This window comes from Podarcis filfolensis (genome assembly GCF_964270895.1).
Source record: "Podarcis filfolensis genome assembly, chromosome: 5".
In the NCBI taxonomy this organism is placed as follows: domain Eukaryota; kingdom Metazoa; phylum Chordata; class Lepidosauria; order Squamata; family Lacertidae; genus Podarcis; species Podarcis filfolensis.
The window spans coordinates 1,478,415-1,495,258 of record NC_139608.1 but is presented as its reverse complement, the minus strand read 5'-3'; the positions used below and the strand labels follow the sequence as shown (position 1 = coordinate 1,495,258).

At 49.3% G+C, this 16,844-nt stretch overlaps 1 protein-coding gene across 4 annotated transcripts in view; it reads left to right on the top strand.

Moving 5' to 3' along the window:
• CCDC50 (coiled-coil domain containing 50) overlaps nt 1-16,598 on the top strand; it is a 316,416-nt gene extending 299,818 nt beyond the window's left edge. For 3 of the 4 annotated variants that reach the window (XM_083612864.1, XM_083612863.1, XM_083612866.1), the window contains 6 exons: nt 2,581-2,699; nt 3,760-3,804; nt 5,748-5,852; nt 6,722-6,801; nt 7,746-7,846; nt 9,343-16,598. In XM_083612864.1, the coding sequence (XP_083468990.1) occupies nt 2,581-2,699; nt 3,760-3,804; nt 5,748-5,852; nt 6,722-6,801; nt 7,746-7,846; nt 9,343-9,362 (470 nt within the window). In that variant the 3' untranslated portion in view covers nt 9,363-16,598. The remainder of the gene's footprint in view (nt 1-2,580; nt 2,700-3,759; nt 3,805-5,747; nt 5,853-6,721; nt 6,802-7,745; nt 7,847-9,342) is intronic. The other variant, XM_083612865.1, reaches the window with a different exon arrangement.
• Nucleotides 16,599-16,844: the final 246 nt, after the last annotated feature.

Sequence of the window (16,844 nt, the reverse complement as noted above, 5' to 3'; positions counted from 1 at the left end):
TTCTAATCATAGCTGGCTCCCTGTTGCAACCCGAGACTTCGCCAAGGCTGTGTGGGAGGAGCGCCGAAGCCCCCTTCATCGGCCTCTTTGCACACTTACGGAGCTACCGTATTTTTCGCTCCATAAGATGCACCTGACCATAAGACGCACCTAGTTTTTAGAGGGGGAAAGCAAGAAAAAAAATATTCTGCGCAGAGCATGTAAGCGGCTCTCGCTTTTCTTGCTTCAAACCCTTCCGTCCCTCCTCCCGCTTCGCTGAGAAGCCAGCAGAACAAGAGCGATAGCTGCGCAGCGCCTCTTCCGCTAGCTTCCCAGCAAAGAGGGATGAGGGACAAAAGGGAGCTCTTACAAGGGAGCGCTGAGCAGTGGTTCTTGCTGGCTTTTCCGGGAGGTGTGGGAAGAGACAGAGGGCAGCCCGTCAGTCCCTTCTCCCTCCTCCCGGGGAAAAGCCCCCAAGAGCCACACACACGCTCCACGCGGCTCTTTAAAGGGAGCGCTGAGCAGAGCCTCCCGCCTGCATTCGCTCCATTAGACACACACACACATTTCCCCTTACTTTTTAGGAGGGAAAAAGTGCATCTTATGGAGCAAAAAATACGGTACTTTCCGGCGGGACTTATTTAAGTCTGTGTCGTCCTTCTGCACCCCGGATGCTCCTGGAGGTTGGAGCGAACCCCTCCAGCCTGCCTGGACCAGTTTTAAAATTATCTTCCACCCCAGCCATCTGCAGCCTGAGAGCATCTGTGGCCCACCTGGGCCAGCATCCTGTTTTCACAGTAGCTGACCAGATGCCCCAAAGGGAAACCCAAAAACAGGATCCGAGCACGAGAGCCCTCTCTCTCCCTTCCTGCCTTTTCCGGCAGCTGAGATTCAGGAGCACAGCTGCCTCCGGTTGTGGAAGCAGGGCAGAGCCATCGTAGCTGGGAGCTGTTCATAGCCCTCTTCCATGAATTTGTCTAAAGGGGTGGGGAGAGACCCCAAAGTGCACAGAAGACCCCTGGCTGCCCCACATGTTTCGAGTACTATAACTCTCTGTGACGGGTTACTTTCAATTGTGTGCATGCAATCCTAGAATTGGGACCACAAGGGCCATCTAGTCTGACCCCGGCAATGCAGGACTCTCTTGCCCAGCATGGGGCTTGAACTCATGACCGAGATTAAGAGTCTTGTGTTCTACCAAATGAGCTATCTGGAAGCCTCTCAGCTGGGCAGAAAGTCACCCAGGTAGTTGCCTCCTGCTGAGTCAGGCTGGCCCATGCAGTTCAGTATTGTCAGCACAGGCAGGCAGCCATGTCTCTCCAGGGTTATATAATAAATAATAATAATAATAATAATAATAATAATAATAATAATAATAATAATTTTATTATTTATACCCTGCCTATCTGGCTGGGTTTCCCCAGCCACTCTGGGCGGCTTCCAATGAAAGATTAAAAATACATTAAAACGTCAAACCTTAAAAACTTCCCTAAACAGGGCTGCCTTCAGATCTTCTAAAAGTCTGGTAGTTGTTTATTTCCTTGACATCTGATGGGAGGGCGTTCCACAGGGCGGGCCCCACCACCGAGAAGGCCCTCTGCCTGGTTCCCTGTAATGTCACTTCTCACAGTGAGGGAACCGCCAGAAGGCCCTCAGAGCTGGACCTCAGTGTCCGGACTGAATGATGTGGGTGGAGACGCTCCTTCAGGTATACTGGGCCTTTGAGGCCAGTTTTAGGCCAGAGGCGTTTCCAGCCTTGCCTGGAGGTGCTATTGGAGATTGAGCCTTCTGCATGCGAGGCAGGGGCTCTGTCGCTGAGATTACGGCCCTTCCCTGACTTCTGGACCAAGGTGGGATGGCGCAGGTCAGTTAAGGAGGAGGTGTGTTCCATGGAGAGAGTTGCAGGTGGGCAAGGCCTCGGCCTGCATCCCTGGTGGGATGCTCTGAATTGGAATAGATGGACCAACATCAAGCAGTCAAGGTGTCTGTCTTCTAGGAACAAACAGAACATAAGCAGATCCAAAACAAATTTTTTTTTCCCTTCCAGTAGCACCTTAAAGACCAACTAAGTTAGTTCTTGGTATGAGCTTTCGTGTGCATGCACACTTCTTCAGATACACTGAAACAGAAGTTGCCAGATCCTTCTATATAGTGAGCAGGTGGGGAGGGGTATTACTCAGAAGGGTGGTGGGAATGGGTGGTAGGCAGATAGCTGTGATGAGCCTGTTGACGACTCTTAACGACTGCAATAGGTCTTACAGGAAAAAGCAAGGGGTGAGAAGGTGAAAAATGGCTTTGTCATGTATAATGAGATAAGAATCCAATGTCTTTGTTCAGACCAGGTCTCTCCATGGTTTTAAGTTTGGTAATGAGTTGCAATTCAGCAGCTTCTCTTTCCAGTCTATTTCTGAAATTCCTTTGTAGTAATACAGCTACTTTGAGATCTTGTATAGAATGTCCTGGGATCCATGCCGTCTTCGTAATTTGTGTTACCTTGGTGCAGAACTATTTTTTTTATCTGTGTCGGTAGCTCTGAATTTAGCTGGCACATTAATTATTTCCCCTTCTGTGACTGAGGAATGTGGCTTCTCGTCTCTTAAGGAACGAAAACACGGGGGGCGAAGGATGCCAATTACCACAAAGGCCGCCCGGCAGCCCCCCAGGACCAGGAGCTCTACGATGCAGAGATCGCCCGGAAGCTGCAGGAGGAAGAGCTGTTGGTGAGTAGGACGGATTTGGGCTTCATCCCGGAGACACAGAGAGAGTGTTTCGGGGGTGGACGTGACTCTGAGTTTGGAGCACTGAGCAGCATTCAGTAGCAACAAGCAGCGCTGGGTACCATTAAGTGTTTCAGCAGCACATGTTTCACTGAGATGCAGTAGCAAAAAAAGCTAATGCGATTCTAGGCTGCATCAACAGAAATCTAGTGTCCAGATCAAGGGAAGTCATAGTCCCACTCTATTATGCCCTGGTCAGACCACACCTTGGAATACTGGGTCCAGTTCTGGGCGCCACAATTTAAGAATGATGTTAACAAGCAGGAAGGTGTGCAGATGAGGGTGACCAAGATGATCAAGGGTCTGGAAAGAAAGCCATATGAGGAGAGGTTGAAGGATCTGGGTATGTTTAGCCTGGAAAGGAGAAGACTCCAGAAATGATATGGTGGTTGTTGTTGAGTCGTTTAGTCGTGTCCGCCTCTTTGTGACCCCCTGGACTAGAGCACGCCAGGCACTCCTGTCTTCCACTGCCTCCCGCAGTTTGGCCAAACTCATGCTGGTAGCTTCGAGAACACTGTCCCACCATCTCGTCCTCTGTCGTCCCCTTCTCCTTGTGCCCTCCATCTTTCCCAACATCAGGGTCTTTTCCAGGGAGTCTTCTCTTCTCATGAGGCGGCCAAAGTATTGGAGCCTCAGCATCACAATCTGTCCTTCCAGTGAGCACTCAGGGCTGATTTCCTTCAGAATGGAGAGGTTTGATCTTCTTGCAGTCCATGGGACTCTCAAGAGTCTCCTCCAGCGCCATAAGCTCCTTCAAATATCTAAACAGCTGTCGTATGGAAGGTGGAGCAAGCTTATTTTCGGCTGCTCCGGAGGGTAGCCACCTAGTCCAACCCCTGCAGTGCCGGACTCACAGCTAAACCATCCCTGACTGGCCAACTTCTGTTTAGAAACCTCCAGTAAGTCCTAAAAGGCTTCAGCTGGAAGGAATCGCTTCTGACCAACCATGCCTGGGTTTCTTGTTTCACGAAAGCTCTTGTTTTTCCTCTTGTCTCCTCTTCAGGCCAGCCACGTGGACAAGAGAGCAGCGCAGGTCGCCCAGGACGAGGTAAGCATTTGCATATGCAAATAAGGGAATGGGGAGCGTCTGCCTTTGGAGCTGAGGGGGCAACTGGCTTTCTGAGATCTTGCTTCTTAGTGGAGCTCCAACTCCAGACTCTTTCCACTGATCCCCTCCTTTCCCCTCTTTGTGTTCAAGCTCAGGCTTGCAAGTATCTCTGCGAAGGAGCCTGCCAACAGCTCTCCCCTTTGCTTCCTGCCATTGGCTGCCTCTCTGCACCGCCCCGCCCCCCCCCAAAAAGCTGGCCTCGCTCAGAGCCAGACCCAAACCCTCCTTCCCTCATGCAGAGAAGGGGTCCTGGCACCTGTTGTGGTACTAGGATACTGTTTGTTGACCTGCCGCCTTTCAGCCAAAAGGCTCTCTGGAGTAAATATGCATGCAGATACAAAACGATGCGAATGATGAGAATTGAACAGGGATACAAAAGCGAGCAGTGGAAGAGATGAAAGCATCTTTGAGGAAAGCTTTTCTGCTGGAGGGGAGAGCGCAGTGGGGCTCAGGTCCTGCTTGTGGGATTTCCTTGTGGGAGTCTGGTCGGCCACTGTGAGGAGGAGCCCAGCTGCCTGGCCTCTTCTTAGCTCCTTGGGATTCCTAAGTGGAGCCTCCATGGGCAAAGCCAGCCTACCTTAATCCCGGTAGAGAACTCTTCCACTCGCATCCTGCTGGAGGGTTTCGGCCCCCGTGACGATGCTGGTCTAGGTCATCGCGCCACTCCTTGGTGTGTGGAGTGCCTCAGGGCACAATCCTTTCCCCGATGCTTTTCAACATCTTTATGCGCCCCCTCGCCCAGCTTGTCCAGAGTTTTGGGCTGGGCTGCCATCAGTATGCTGATGACACCCAACTCTATCTGTTGATGGATGGCCATCCTGACTCGGCCCCAGACACACTGATCAGATGCTTGGAAGCTGTGGCTTCAACGTGGGAGCCGGTTGAAGCTAAATCCTTCGAAGACAGAGGTCCTCTGGCTGGGACGGGACGATATGGGATTGAGGGGGCAACTCCCATCTCTTGCGTGGGTGCAATTAGTGCCAGCACCGTCCGTTAAGAGTTTGGGTGTAATCTTCGATACCTCCCTCTCTATGGAGGCGCAGATTGCAGCCATAACAAAGGCGGCATTTTTCCATCTCCGCCAAGCTAAGCAGTTGATCCCTTATCTCTCTCGCCCTGACCTAGCCACTGTGATCCACGCGACGGTCACCTCCAGACTGGATTATTGTAACTCGCTCTACGTGGGGCTGCCCTTGAGACTGACCCAGAAACTCCAGCGGGTGCAGAATGCCGCGGCGAGACTCCTTATGAGGTCTTTGCTGCGAGATCACATTCACCCGGTGCTATACCAGCTGCACTGGCTCCCGGTGGAGTGCAGGATCAGGCTTAAGGTGCTGGTTTTAACCTTTAAAGCCCTATACGGCCTAGGACCCTCGTACCTACGGGACCGCCTCTCCTGGTATGTCCCACAGAGGACCTTACGGTCTTCAAACAGAAACATCTTGGAGGTCCCGGGCCACAGGGAGGTTAGGCTGGCCTCAACCAGAGCCAGGGCTTTTTCGGCTGTTGCCCTGATGTAGTGGAACGCTCTGTCACAAGAGACCAGGGCCCTGCGGGACTTGACATCTTTCCGCAGGGCCTGCAAGACAGAGCTGTTCCGCCTGGCCTTTGGCAATCTTCACAGAACTCTAGCCCAATGGTTGCCATTAATTTGATTTGAATTACTTTTATAATGAAATAATTTTAGAATGTTGTATTATTTTATTGTTATTAGCCGCTCTGAGCCCGGCTTCGGCTGGGGAGGGCGGGGTATAAATAAATTATTATTATTATTATTATTATTATTATTATTATTATTATTATTATTATTTAGGTGGGTCCCTCGTGGGCCTCATCCAGCTGCCGAACTCCTTGTAACATTCTTATCCTGCTGTTTCTGTTAGGAAATAGCTCGCCTGTTGCTGGCGGAGGAGAAGAAAGCTTACAAGAAAGCCAAGGAACGGGGAAAGTCTTCTCTGGAGAAGAAGAGGCAGGACCCAGACTGGAAGGTGGGTGATGCGTCTGGAGTTGACTTTGTCTCCCTTTGCTGGGCAAGGAGATGCCGGGAGGAGCTCTGCTACGCTGATTGATTTAATCTGCCCAGGGTGACCCAAAGCGACTTACAACTAAACCAATAGACAGCAAACCCGCACAGGTACATTAAAACCAAGAGGATAGAGAAATCTATTAAAAGCATCCCCAAGGCCAAAGGATTACAGTGGTACCTTGGTTCTCAAACTTAATCCGTTCCGGAAGTCCGTTCCAAAACCAAAGCGTTCCAAAACCAAGGCACACTGCTTTCCTATAGAAAGTAACGCAAAATGGATTAATCCGTTCCAGACTTTTGAAAACAACCCCTAAAACAGCAATTTAACATGAATTTTGCTATCTAATGAGACCATTGAGCCATAAAATGAAAGCAATAAACAATGTACTGCAGTCACCATGGGGTCTCTAAGTGTCGGACACGACTAAATGACTAAACAACAAGAAGCAGTCACAGAAGCAATCCGTCAGTAGCTGAACTGGGTTCCACACAGTCACAAAAACAAAACAAAAAGTGCAGCAAAAATGCAACATAAATAGCAAAAACAGACAGACCTCAGCGTAACACTCAAATCGGAGCACGTTCAGCTTCTGAAAAAAGTTCACAAACTGGAACACTGACTTCCGGGGTTGCAGTGTTTGGGTTCCAAGGCATTTGAGAACCAAGGTGCCACTGCAGTCTGATCCTTTTTTAAAGGCTTCCCAGTTGGTGGCCCTTGCTGGCTCCTGGGGCAGGGAGTTCCACAGGTTAACTCTGCGCCACGTGAAGGAGGACTTTATTTTGTCGTGTTCCGGTCTGAGCTGACCGCCCTCCTCTCCCTCTTCTCCCCAGCACGACTCACACGAATCGGTGCGCCCGAGGTCAAGGGAAGGTCACGAAGGTCACCGCTCCAGAAGCGACAAGCCAACGAGGTGAGAGGGATCCCCGATCCGTGATCCAGGAGTGCAGGTGGGGAAGCCTCATCTGCTCAAATGGCCTCGGTTGTAAGCAGAGCACGATGGCGGTGTGATGCCAGGGTGCATTTTTTGGTTTGTGTCTCCTTCATCTCCATCTCTTTAAGGCTCTTTAAGCTCTGCCCTCCAGATGTTTGGGACTACAACTCCCATCATCCCTAGCTAACAGGACCAGTGGTCAGGGATGATGGGAATTGTAGTTCCCAAACACCTGGAGGACCAAGTTTGGCCATGCCTGCTTTAAGGGGTTGGACTTTGCACTTTTGTGATTCAATTATCTATCTCCCTGCACATAGAAAACTAGGATGTCGGGTAGAAGGGAGTCACCTTCTCCCTGGCACCTGGCTTTCTAAGTGCAGGGAGGAAGGTTGAGCCAGACGAGATTCTACCTGCAGCGCACATCACATGGCGGGCAGCTCACCTCAGCAAAAACTTGCCCTGCTTCCCTCTCAAGCTATGCAACCAGATCGCCAGCCCTTCGGCTCACAATGTTGTGTCATGCGCAGCCGCTGGCGCTTCGTTGGCATCATGTGAATGTTTCGCAGTGGGTGCAGAGTGCTTTCTGTGCGCGGGGTTAGGTCCCGTTTTACAGACAGAGGGGCTGAGGCTGAAATTGATTTTTAACAGATGGAGGCTCAGTTCTGTTTGTTTCATAAAATTTACACGCTGCTCGATTGTGAAGGGCGGGGGAGCAGGGACCCTCAAAGCAGTTGACAAAGAGAATAAATTTGTAAGATGACCGGCAAAAAAACAAGTATTTAAAAGACTAAAAAAGTGATTGGGAGGGGGAGAACCACTTGTGAGCAGACCCTTTGGGGCAAAGGCTTTGCAGCCTCAGCCTTTGGGGAACAAGCTGGCCGATGGATCCTTTTCCCAAACCGTTTCCCTGCTCTCTTTTCCAGGCCTCCTCCTCCCCCCTCCGAGGATCTGGACCACCTTTGTAACCTTACAAGCCAGCAGAACTTGGCACATCAAACACCCAGACCAGAGCCTTCTCATAAAGGTGAGGGGGGGCAGTGTCCCCCCACACTCGGGGGAATATCGGCACTCCTTTTCGATCTCCAACTTGCTTATTTTTGGGGTGCTGTTGGCCCATCTAGATTTAACATATGATACCCTTTCAAAGGTGTTGTGGGGAGGGGAGGCTTACTATAATATAATTTCCAACACGTATACAAAAATTACCGTATTTTTCGCTCTATAAGATGCACCAGACCACAAGACGCACCTAGTTTTTGGAGGAGGAAAACAAGGAAAAAAATATTCTGAATCTCAGAAGCCAGAACAGCAAGAGGGATCGCTGTGCAGTGAAAGCAGCAATCCCTCTTGCTGTTCTGGCTTTTGGGATAGCTGCGCAGCCTGCATTCGCTCCATAAGACGCACACACATTTCCCCTTACTTTTTAGGAGGGAAAAAGTGAGTCTTATAGAGCAAAAAATACGGTATATACAAATTGTATATACCTAGAAAGAAAATGAAACAAAAAACAGAAACAAATCCCCCCCCCAATCATACTCATACCAACACACTAGACTTCCTGTCTTTCCCATTGTATGTTCCTTTTTTACAAATGAATGTACTCTTATTATTGTATATTTCTTTACATTTTATCTAATACATTCCTATATCAATATGTGCTCTTAGTCTTATTTCTCAACTCAGTCTCACTCCAACGTCAATCAAATGCTAGCGTAGATAGCGAACCTTTACTGTATTTTTGAACATATAAAACATATCTATCCCACTTTTCCATAAATTTTCGTTTTGAATTGCCTCTCAGGGTGTTTGTTAACTGCGCCCTTTTAGCAAATTCTTGTAGCTACAAGCTGCAAAATTTAAATTTGAAGTGTCGGCCTCTCGAGAAAGACACTGCCACGGACCATCTTGCCCGCAAGCAGGAAAGGGAAATGAGGTTCAAGCATCTCTGTGGTCTTTTAAACAGGAAGGACTGATTTAAACTTGCCGATACGCTTACCTAATTTATTTATAGAAATAAGCTGTAATGCTATGAGATAAGGATTTGCTGGATGAACAATTTGAACTGGAATACAAGAAGGGGAGGCATGAGGAGGTCAGGGAAATATGTTATTGAAAAATAAGTTATGAAATTTATGAGTTTTTAATATTTTTTCTTTTTAATTTTTTTCCTTTTTTTTCTTTGTTTGTATAAAATGGAAAATCTTAATAAATATCTTCTTAAAAAAAATTATTTATAGAAATATTTATATACCGCTGTTTCATACAGATATCAAAGCAGTTTTAATACAAAGGTACAGAAGGGAAGCCACGCAAAAAGTTAAAAATGGACCCCAGTTAATTTAGATGTAAGATGTTTTAAGAACTGCAACATGTTCCTGCGTTCTTTTTTAAAACATGTTGATATACGGCACTAAAATAATAGCATCTTTGTTTTCCACAAGAGCTGAAAGGTTTGTTGCTCTTCTCAAGACAGCGAGGGGACTGAAAGCAAGTTAATATTTCTCTTTCTTTCATTTGCAGGTTACCACTATAAGCAGTAGGACGAACGAGGCAATTTTTTTTTTGCTGATACTGACTCTCTTCTGTAGCAAACTTTGCTGGAATCCCTTCCTGGAGATCTCCTGGGTTCCTTCCTGCCTCCAAGGATCTCTCGGGGGAACGGCCTCCTTCCAGAGCATCGCAACGTCCACAAACAGTGCCTCTTCTTCAGTCCGTTGAGTTTCTCCCTTGGCGATCTCCCTCCGGTCTCCTGGGCAGGGCAGTTAAATCTGGCTTTTGTGGGGCAGCTTTTTCACAGCCCACCTCTCCCGTCGCGCATTTTGGTTTTGGGATCACGTAGCGCCATCTTCCGGCCGCCACTGCCCAGCGAGGATCTCGTGGGGCTGGGAAGAGGGCAGCCGAAACAAGCCCAGGGTCGTAGGGTTGAGAGGGATCCCCAAAGGTCATCCAGCCCAACCCGCTGCAATGCAGGAACCACAGCTTTAAAAAATCCCTGACAGTGGGCCGTCCAACCTCTGCTTAGAAACCTCCCGTGAAGGAAAGCCCACTGCCTTCATGATAAACGGAACAGGGGAGACTCCCCAGCGAGGAAAAGCGATGGTGTTTGGGACTCTTTTAATGGGGGGAAAGTGTGATGGAGATTTCCCCTCCTTTGCGGAGACCGTGGGGACAAAGAGGTTTCCTCCCCCTCTCTCGTAATTCTAGAACCCAAACGCCTCTGACTGAAATTTGGGAGATTTCAGGGCAGACAAAGAGGAAGCGGTTACAGTGGTACCTTGGTTCTTGAACTCCATCCGTTCCGGAAGTCCATTCAGCTTCCAAAACCAAGGCATGGCTTCTGATTGGCTCTGGAAACAATGCCGACAGCCGAAACAGACATTCGGCCTCCCAAAAAAAATGTTCGCTAAGTGGAACACGTACTTCTGGGTTTGCGGGGTTCGGGAGCCGATTTGTCCGTCAGCTAAGCCGTTCGGGAACCAAGGTAGCCCTGTATTCATGCAGCACGAATTTAAAACAGAGCATCGGCTCTCCCAGTATCTAGCAGTGGCCATGAACTTAGATGGCTTTCAAAGAGGGGTCGACATAACGCAGGAGATGCTCTGAGTACCGTATTTTTCACTCCATAAGACACACTTTTTTCCTCCTAAAAGGTAAGGGGAAATGTGAGTGTGTCTTATGGAGCGAATGGCGCTGCGCAGAGAGGGAGAACTGCGCAGCACCCCTTCAGCGACGCGCCTGTCCTGCGAAGCTGGAGGAGGAACAGAAGGGTCTCCTCCTTCTGTTCCTTCTGCAGCTTCGCAGGAGAGGCGCTGCGCACAGAGGGAGAACTGCGCAGTCCTTCAGCGACGCGCCTGTCCTGGCTTCTGCCTTAGCCGTGCGCAGCCTCTTTGGGCAGGCGGAGCCTTCATCCCGCTGTCCTGAAGAGGCTTGGCATGGTTATCCCAGAAGCCAGAACAGCCACACGGTATCCCAGAAGCCAGATCCCTCTTGCTGTTCTGGCTTCTGGGATTCAGAATAATTTTTTCTTGTTTTCCTCCTCCCAAAACTAGGTGCGCCTTATGGTCCGGTGCGCCTTATGGAGCGAAAAATACGGTACCATTTGCTTGGAATTGCAGATTTGAAGAGGGCCGCAGCACTCCTGGCTGGCTTGCAGGCTGCGCATAGATGTGCAGCTGGCTGGCCAGTGTGAGAAGACGATGCTGGATTGGGGGGCGGGGACCCCCGTTGGCCTGATCCAGGGGAGATGCCTCCTGCAGTTCACAAGGCCGCCATTTGCCAACAAGATGTTCTCTGGCTCTTTCTCTCTCTCCTTCCCTCTTTAGTGCGAATGCAAACAGGAGACAAAAACGGTTAATTCCACCTTCTAGGTGGAAGCGTCACATGGATTTGAGAAGATGAAAAGGTGGTGTCGATGGTCTTTTTAAAAGCCGCACCATTGTGATATTGAAGGCAACTTTACTCAGGCATAGCAAAAGGGCAGTCTCCTGGTGTATAAATTTCACCAGCTTCTAGAGATGCGTTCCCTCACCTTAACTTCACACATGTATAGAAATTGAGTCATCTCAGGCTAGCTCCAGGCTGAGTTTTTCCTGCACAAATGTTCTCGACATATTCTGAATGAGATACAACTGCCGAACATACTTTCGGCATTGCCCCATTTCTTCTGAAACGCCTAACAGGTTACCTAACAGGTTAGCTACCTTAGACTTACTTTCCTCTTAATTTACAGAAGTTTCAGCCTTTCAGGTTTCATTCGTATTTCTGAAACAATGAGGCCTAGGAACTTTAAAAAAGCACTCTATAGCAGGCTGTTCTGAAGTGCCTTGGGCAGGAGGGGGGGGGGAATCCATGTTGCCCACTTTGCCCTAAGACGCACCACCTAGAAATAAATTTTAAAAATCAAAAAAATGTCCAGTAGCACCTTAGAGACCAACTAAGTTTGTTCTGGGTATAAGCTTTCATATGCATGCACAGGAAAGCTTATACGCAGAACAAACTTAGTTGGTCTCTAAGGTGCTACTAGACAATTTTTTGATTTATTTTGACTGCGTGAGACCAACACGGCTACCTACCTGAACCATCTACACCCTGGAAAAACCCCTCTAAAGGAATGGCTCTCCTCTCCTTCCCAAACTTGCGTCCCGGCCTAGATTTCGCTGCCCTGCCCTCCCCTCCTGATCTTTTAGGCTTGATTCCCCTTTTTGGTCAGAAAGTGTTAACTCTCCCTTGCAGCAAATTGACCGGCACACATATTGGGACTTTCCGTTCTGTTCTCCATCTCCCACCGTGCCATGTCCAATGGTCTGGTTGTTGGTTTTTTTAATATATGGTTTATTTTTATATGACATAGAATAGTCGATGGTTGGTTGGTTGATTTTTTTTTTTTTACTGATGAAGCTGCCATTTCCCACATCTCCCGTGTTGCTGCATCCCATCAAAACCTTGTATTTATTATTGCTCGGCGTTGAACGATGCTGTTTCAGGTGCCAAAAGCTTGCCTGTCTACACACACACAACTGGGGTCTCTTCCTCCGTTGCTAAGTCTTGTCAGCCGCTCCCATGAAGCATCTTGGGGGGGGTCTTTTCTCCATTTCCCCTGCGAAGTGAGCAGAGGCCATGAGTCTGTTGACGCTCAACAAAGGGAAAGGAAATGGAGAGATGCTTAAACCTCTGGATGTTTCCCCCCTGGTTGGGCACTAGGCAGGGATAAAGTGTCTTCCTCTTGCCCTCTGTCCCCAGATTACTTGCTGGTGCCTCCACCCCCCAAACATGTTGGGAAACTTTGGGGAGGTCCTGTCAAAGACCAGGTTTGGGGGCCAAGACTTTCTTCTTAAGGGCACAGACATACACCAAACGCATTTGGGTTCTTGCAAGGGTGAGTGCAGACAATGGGGTCCTTTGCGCAGGAAATTTTTTTCCTGAGCAAGCCTCTTTGAATTTGGCACTGTTCCCTATCCTCTGCTCCTTTCCGTGCAGGAGTTCTTCCCAGGCGGTTGCTCCAAAATGGTTTCCCCTGGCATGCAGGTGAAACTGGTTTGTCCAAAGGGATGCTCATCATCTAGCACAGGGATTCCCCAGCCTTTGGGGCCACTGCCTCCTTTGTTCCATAAACTCATCCCCGGTGCCCTCAAACCCTATTCAAAAGCCTTATTCAGAATAATGCTTTGCACCACCCACTAAAGAAGGTAATTCAAGTTCAAAACAGTAACAATTGCACATTTATTAAGACGCGGGTGGCACTGTGGGTTAAACCACAGAGCCTAGGGCTTGCTGATCAGAAGGTTGGCGGTTCGAATCCCTGTGACGGGGTGAGCTCCCATTGCTCGGTCCCTGCTCCTGCCAACCTAGCAGTTCAAAAGCACATCAAAGTGCAAGTAGATAAATAGGTACTGCTCCGGTGGGAAGGTAAACGGCATTTCCATGCGCTGCTCTGGTTCACCAGAAGCGGCTTAATCATGCTGGCCACATGACCCGGAAGCTGTACGCCGGCTCCCTCGGCCAATAAAGCGAGATGAGCACCGCAACCCCAGAGTCGGCCACGGCTGGACTTAATGGTCAGGGGTCCTTTTACCTTTACCTTTTAACTCATATCTCCTCTCAGTCTCCTCTTTTCCAGGCTAAACATACCCAGCTCCTTCAACCGCTCCTCATCAGGCTAAGTTTCCTTGATCATCTTGGTCCCCCTCTTCTGCCCACTTTCCAGCTCCTTAATTTGTGGTGCCCAGAACAGGACACAGGACTCCAGGTGTTTGCCTGACCAAGGCAGAATAGAGTGGGGCTCTGACTTCCCTACATCTGGGCACTAGACTTCTGCAGATACAGCCTAGAAGAGCACTAGCTTTTTTTGCTGCTCGATCAGACGCCATGGTGGGCCGGAGTGTGTGCGCACACACGCAAGCGCAAATGCTATTTCCGGCGCTCCTTCCGGTGCAGAGGTGGTGTGTGCAGCTTCCCATTGGCTGCGGGCGGCGGGGGCCCCCGAGCGGGCAGTGGGGGTCCATGGGCCGCTTGTGGCCCATGGGCCTTAGGTTCCCGACCCCTGTCCTACCCACTCCTGGGAGGAAAGGCCTAGAAAGGAAAGTGCCCTTTGCAAAGGCTGCCCCCTTTCCCCCTTTGCGAATGCCATCCATGGGTCTCCCTGGACACATCCCAGGTCTCATTGCCAATGTGAGCTTCCCTGCTTGCAACTAGAGCAGGCACCGCGAGGCCTGGGGTTCCCAGGGAGGCATCATTTGTGGCATTGGGGCGCTTAGCTGAGATTGTAGGACCTCTCCGCCCACCCCTCAGGGAACTTTGCACACAGCTGGGGAGCTGGACCCTTTCGCCTTGGGGTGTTGGTTTCTGGTCTCCGTGGCTGCTCCCCCTTCAAGATATGTGGATCACAGTGGGAGGCTCAGGAGCAGCTCCTGCTGCAAAGTGCCTCCTGGCCCACTTTGGTTGGAGGCAACCCCCACCTTTCACACTTAAAAGCACAAAGTTCCATGTCACACACACAAACCTGCCACTTACATTACTTCTGCCTGAAGACAAGAGTCCCCCCAGTTAGCAAGCAATACCGCTGCCCGTTCCCTCCCCAGCATTACATGTAGGGCGGCTTGCGGCTTGCCCCTTCTGCAGCTCCCGGCTGGAATCGACACACGCATTAAAAACGCTGTGAAAATGCTCTGTTTTAAAAACGCATTGAATTTTGCCTAGCTCTCTCTCGCCACCTAGTGCCACATTTGTATATTGCACTTTACAACACCTTTGAAGCATTTTATTTGTAGCTGAGTCCCCGGACAGGGGGTTCTCCCTTGGTGCCTCCTTCCGCGTTTCCGTACTGTAGTACCTGTCCCCAAACTACCTTCTTTGGCAGAAGAATAACCAGCAGCTACTTCTTTTCAGCCGCCATTCTCCAACGTAGCATGTGGAGGTTTGGCTTTGGAGATTCAGATCTTGAGCCCACCCTGTCCCATTCCTTTCCAGGAGCTATAAGGTTTCTCGCCCCTAAAGTTGCTTCCATGCTAGGACTTTTTGGCCCAGCTGAGGCTTCCCTTTCCCCTCAACCGTTTGCAGCCTTGCGCTAAAATAACAGCGCTTTACTCTGCAAAGCTCTGACTACTTCACACAACTATTTAATTTGTTGCTTCCTGCTCCTTCAGGCAGGGAGGGTTTTATTACTGGTTTCCCCTTTGCACACTCTTCCAATGTCGGATGCCAATCTTTTCAGGCTGCAACTGAGCAATCCCACAAAAAATTGAGTGTGCAAAGTCTTGGGGGGGGGGGGCTTTACCGCTAGGGTAGAACCAGCCTCTAGCATCAGCAGCTAGGCTTCTAAACGGCACACTTAACAAGACAGCCCCCTCTGCAATAATCTGGCTTGGCTTTGTTTTGCGGTTCAGCCTGTCCTTCTTCCCAGGTTGTATTGTCTGCTTTTGGTACCCTGGATTCTGAATGTAAAGGGGGGGACCACCTCCTGCCCCCCTACATCTATTGCGCCTGTCTCTCTTTCCTAATAGATTTGTAAATTTATTGTTTTCTTTCGAAGCAGGGTTTGAGAAGTCAAATCAGAAATTTTCCTGGGACAGAGGAGGGCAAAATGGAATAATTTGGGAGGTGGTTTAATACACACTCTGAAGGGATCCGGCGTTTTAGAAGACTGTGCAAAGCTGGAGAGTTCCTGTGCATCAGGTTTTTGAAGTGCTGATTAAAAGATCTAGATCTCTCCAACAGATTTTGTCAAGGCAGTGAGCTGTCTTCCCGATTCCCCCACAATTGCTGTGTTTTGCTTGGCAATGTAATGTGCGACTGTACCTTTCGTTTTGAATTAAAATCTTGATACTTCATAAATGTCCAAACCGATACTGCACAGCGCCTGTAACCCAGAGGCGTGCGTGTGCAAGACATCTGGATGTACAATGAGCCATTTTGCCTTTAAAAAATGTTATATATATATTATTATTATTTTTCCAGCTTGGGTGGGGGAGCCGCTGGAGAGACAATGGCTTGGTGCGTCTCTCTGCTCTCTGACCCAATGCCCACTGCTACAATTATTGCTCTTAAATGTAAAATCCGTTTGCAAAGTTGTGGAAGGTGTGGTGAGTTTAGGCCAAAGGGAGAAGCGATGGGGGGTTGTTGCATTGTGTACAGAAACACCCCCACCCCAAGGTACTGGGTTGGCTTACAGTCAAGCACAAGGACTTTCTCAAGATTCTGCATGGTCCAGAGTTCATATGCGTGATGAAGAAACCAGCATGTGCCTAAAGCAACGGAGCCCGATAAACGGTTTTATGTTTGCCGCTGTACTTCCGATGCAGATTTCCATGGGCTTCCAGGGTTGTCTGAATGAAGCCTTTCCAGTTCAGCCAAGCACCACAGACCTTTGCGTTTCTTCCCCATTTCTTTCTGTTTTCAGTCGAAAACTTGTTCTCCATGGTTTGCTTTCTGTGCAAGGCCCTCGCAGACTCCTGGCCTTTGCTCTCCTCCTTTGCCATTGCACAGACGATGCATCGACGTTCTTCCAATCTGTTAGAAGTAGCAAAAACCAGCCTTTCCCAGCCTGGCTGCCTTTCAGAGGTTTTGTGCTACAGTTCCCGTCAGCCTCTGTAGCCACGCTGGGAGTTGCCGTCCAAAACATCTGGGAGAGCGTCAGGTTGGCGGAAGTTGTGCTGGACTTCCTATCTTCACTGTTCTCTGCTGAGAGACTGGAAAGAGCGCTGTAATGCTGGGGCAGGATTCGAGGCTGTGTTTTCCTTTGGAGATGGTAATGTTGGAATAAATAAAAGGATTGGCATTTATCTGCAGTGTGTGTGCATGTGTTGCTGTGGCTCTGTCATTGGCAAGTGAGTCCATTCACCGCCGTGCATTTTCCACTCTTCAAGAACATGGGAAGGATGACAAACTGGATTCCTCCTGATGTTTAGCCGGAATCTCCTTCCTTGCTGTTTGAGTCCATTGGTTTGGAAGCAGCAGAAAACAAGCTGGCTCCATCTTCCATAGGAGAGCCCTTTAGATATCTGAAGTTGGCTATCCTATCACTTCTC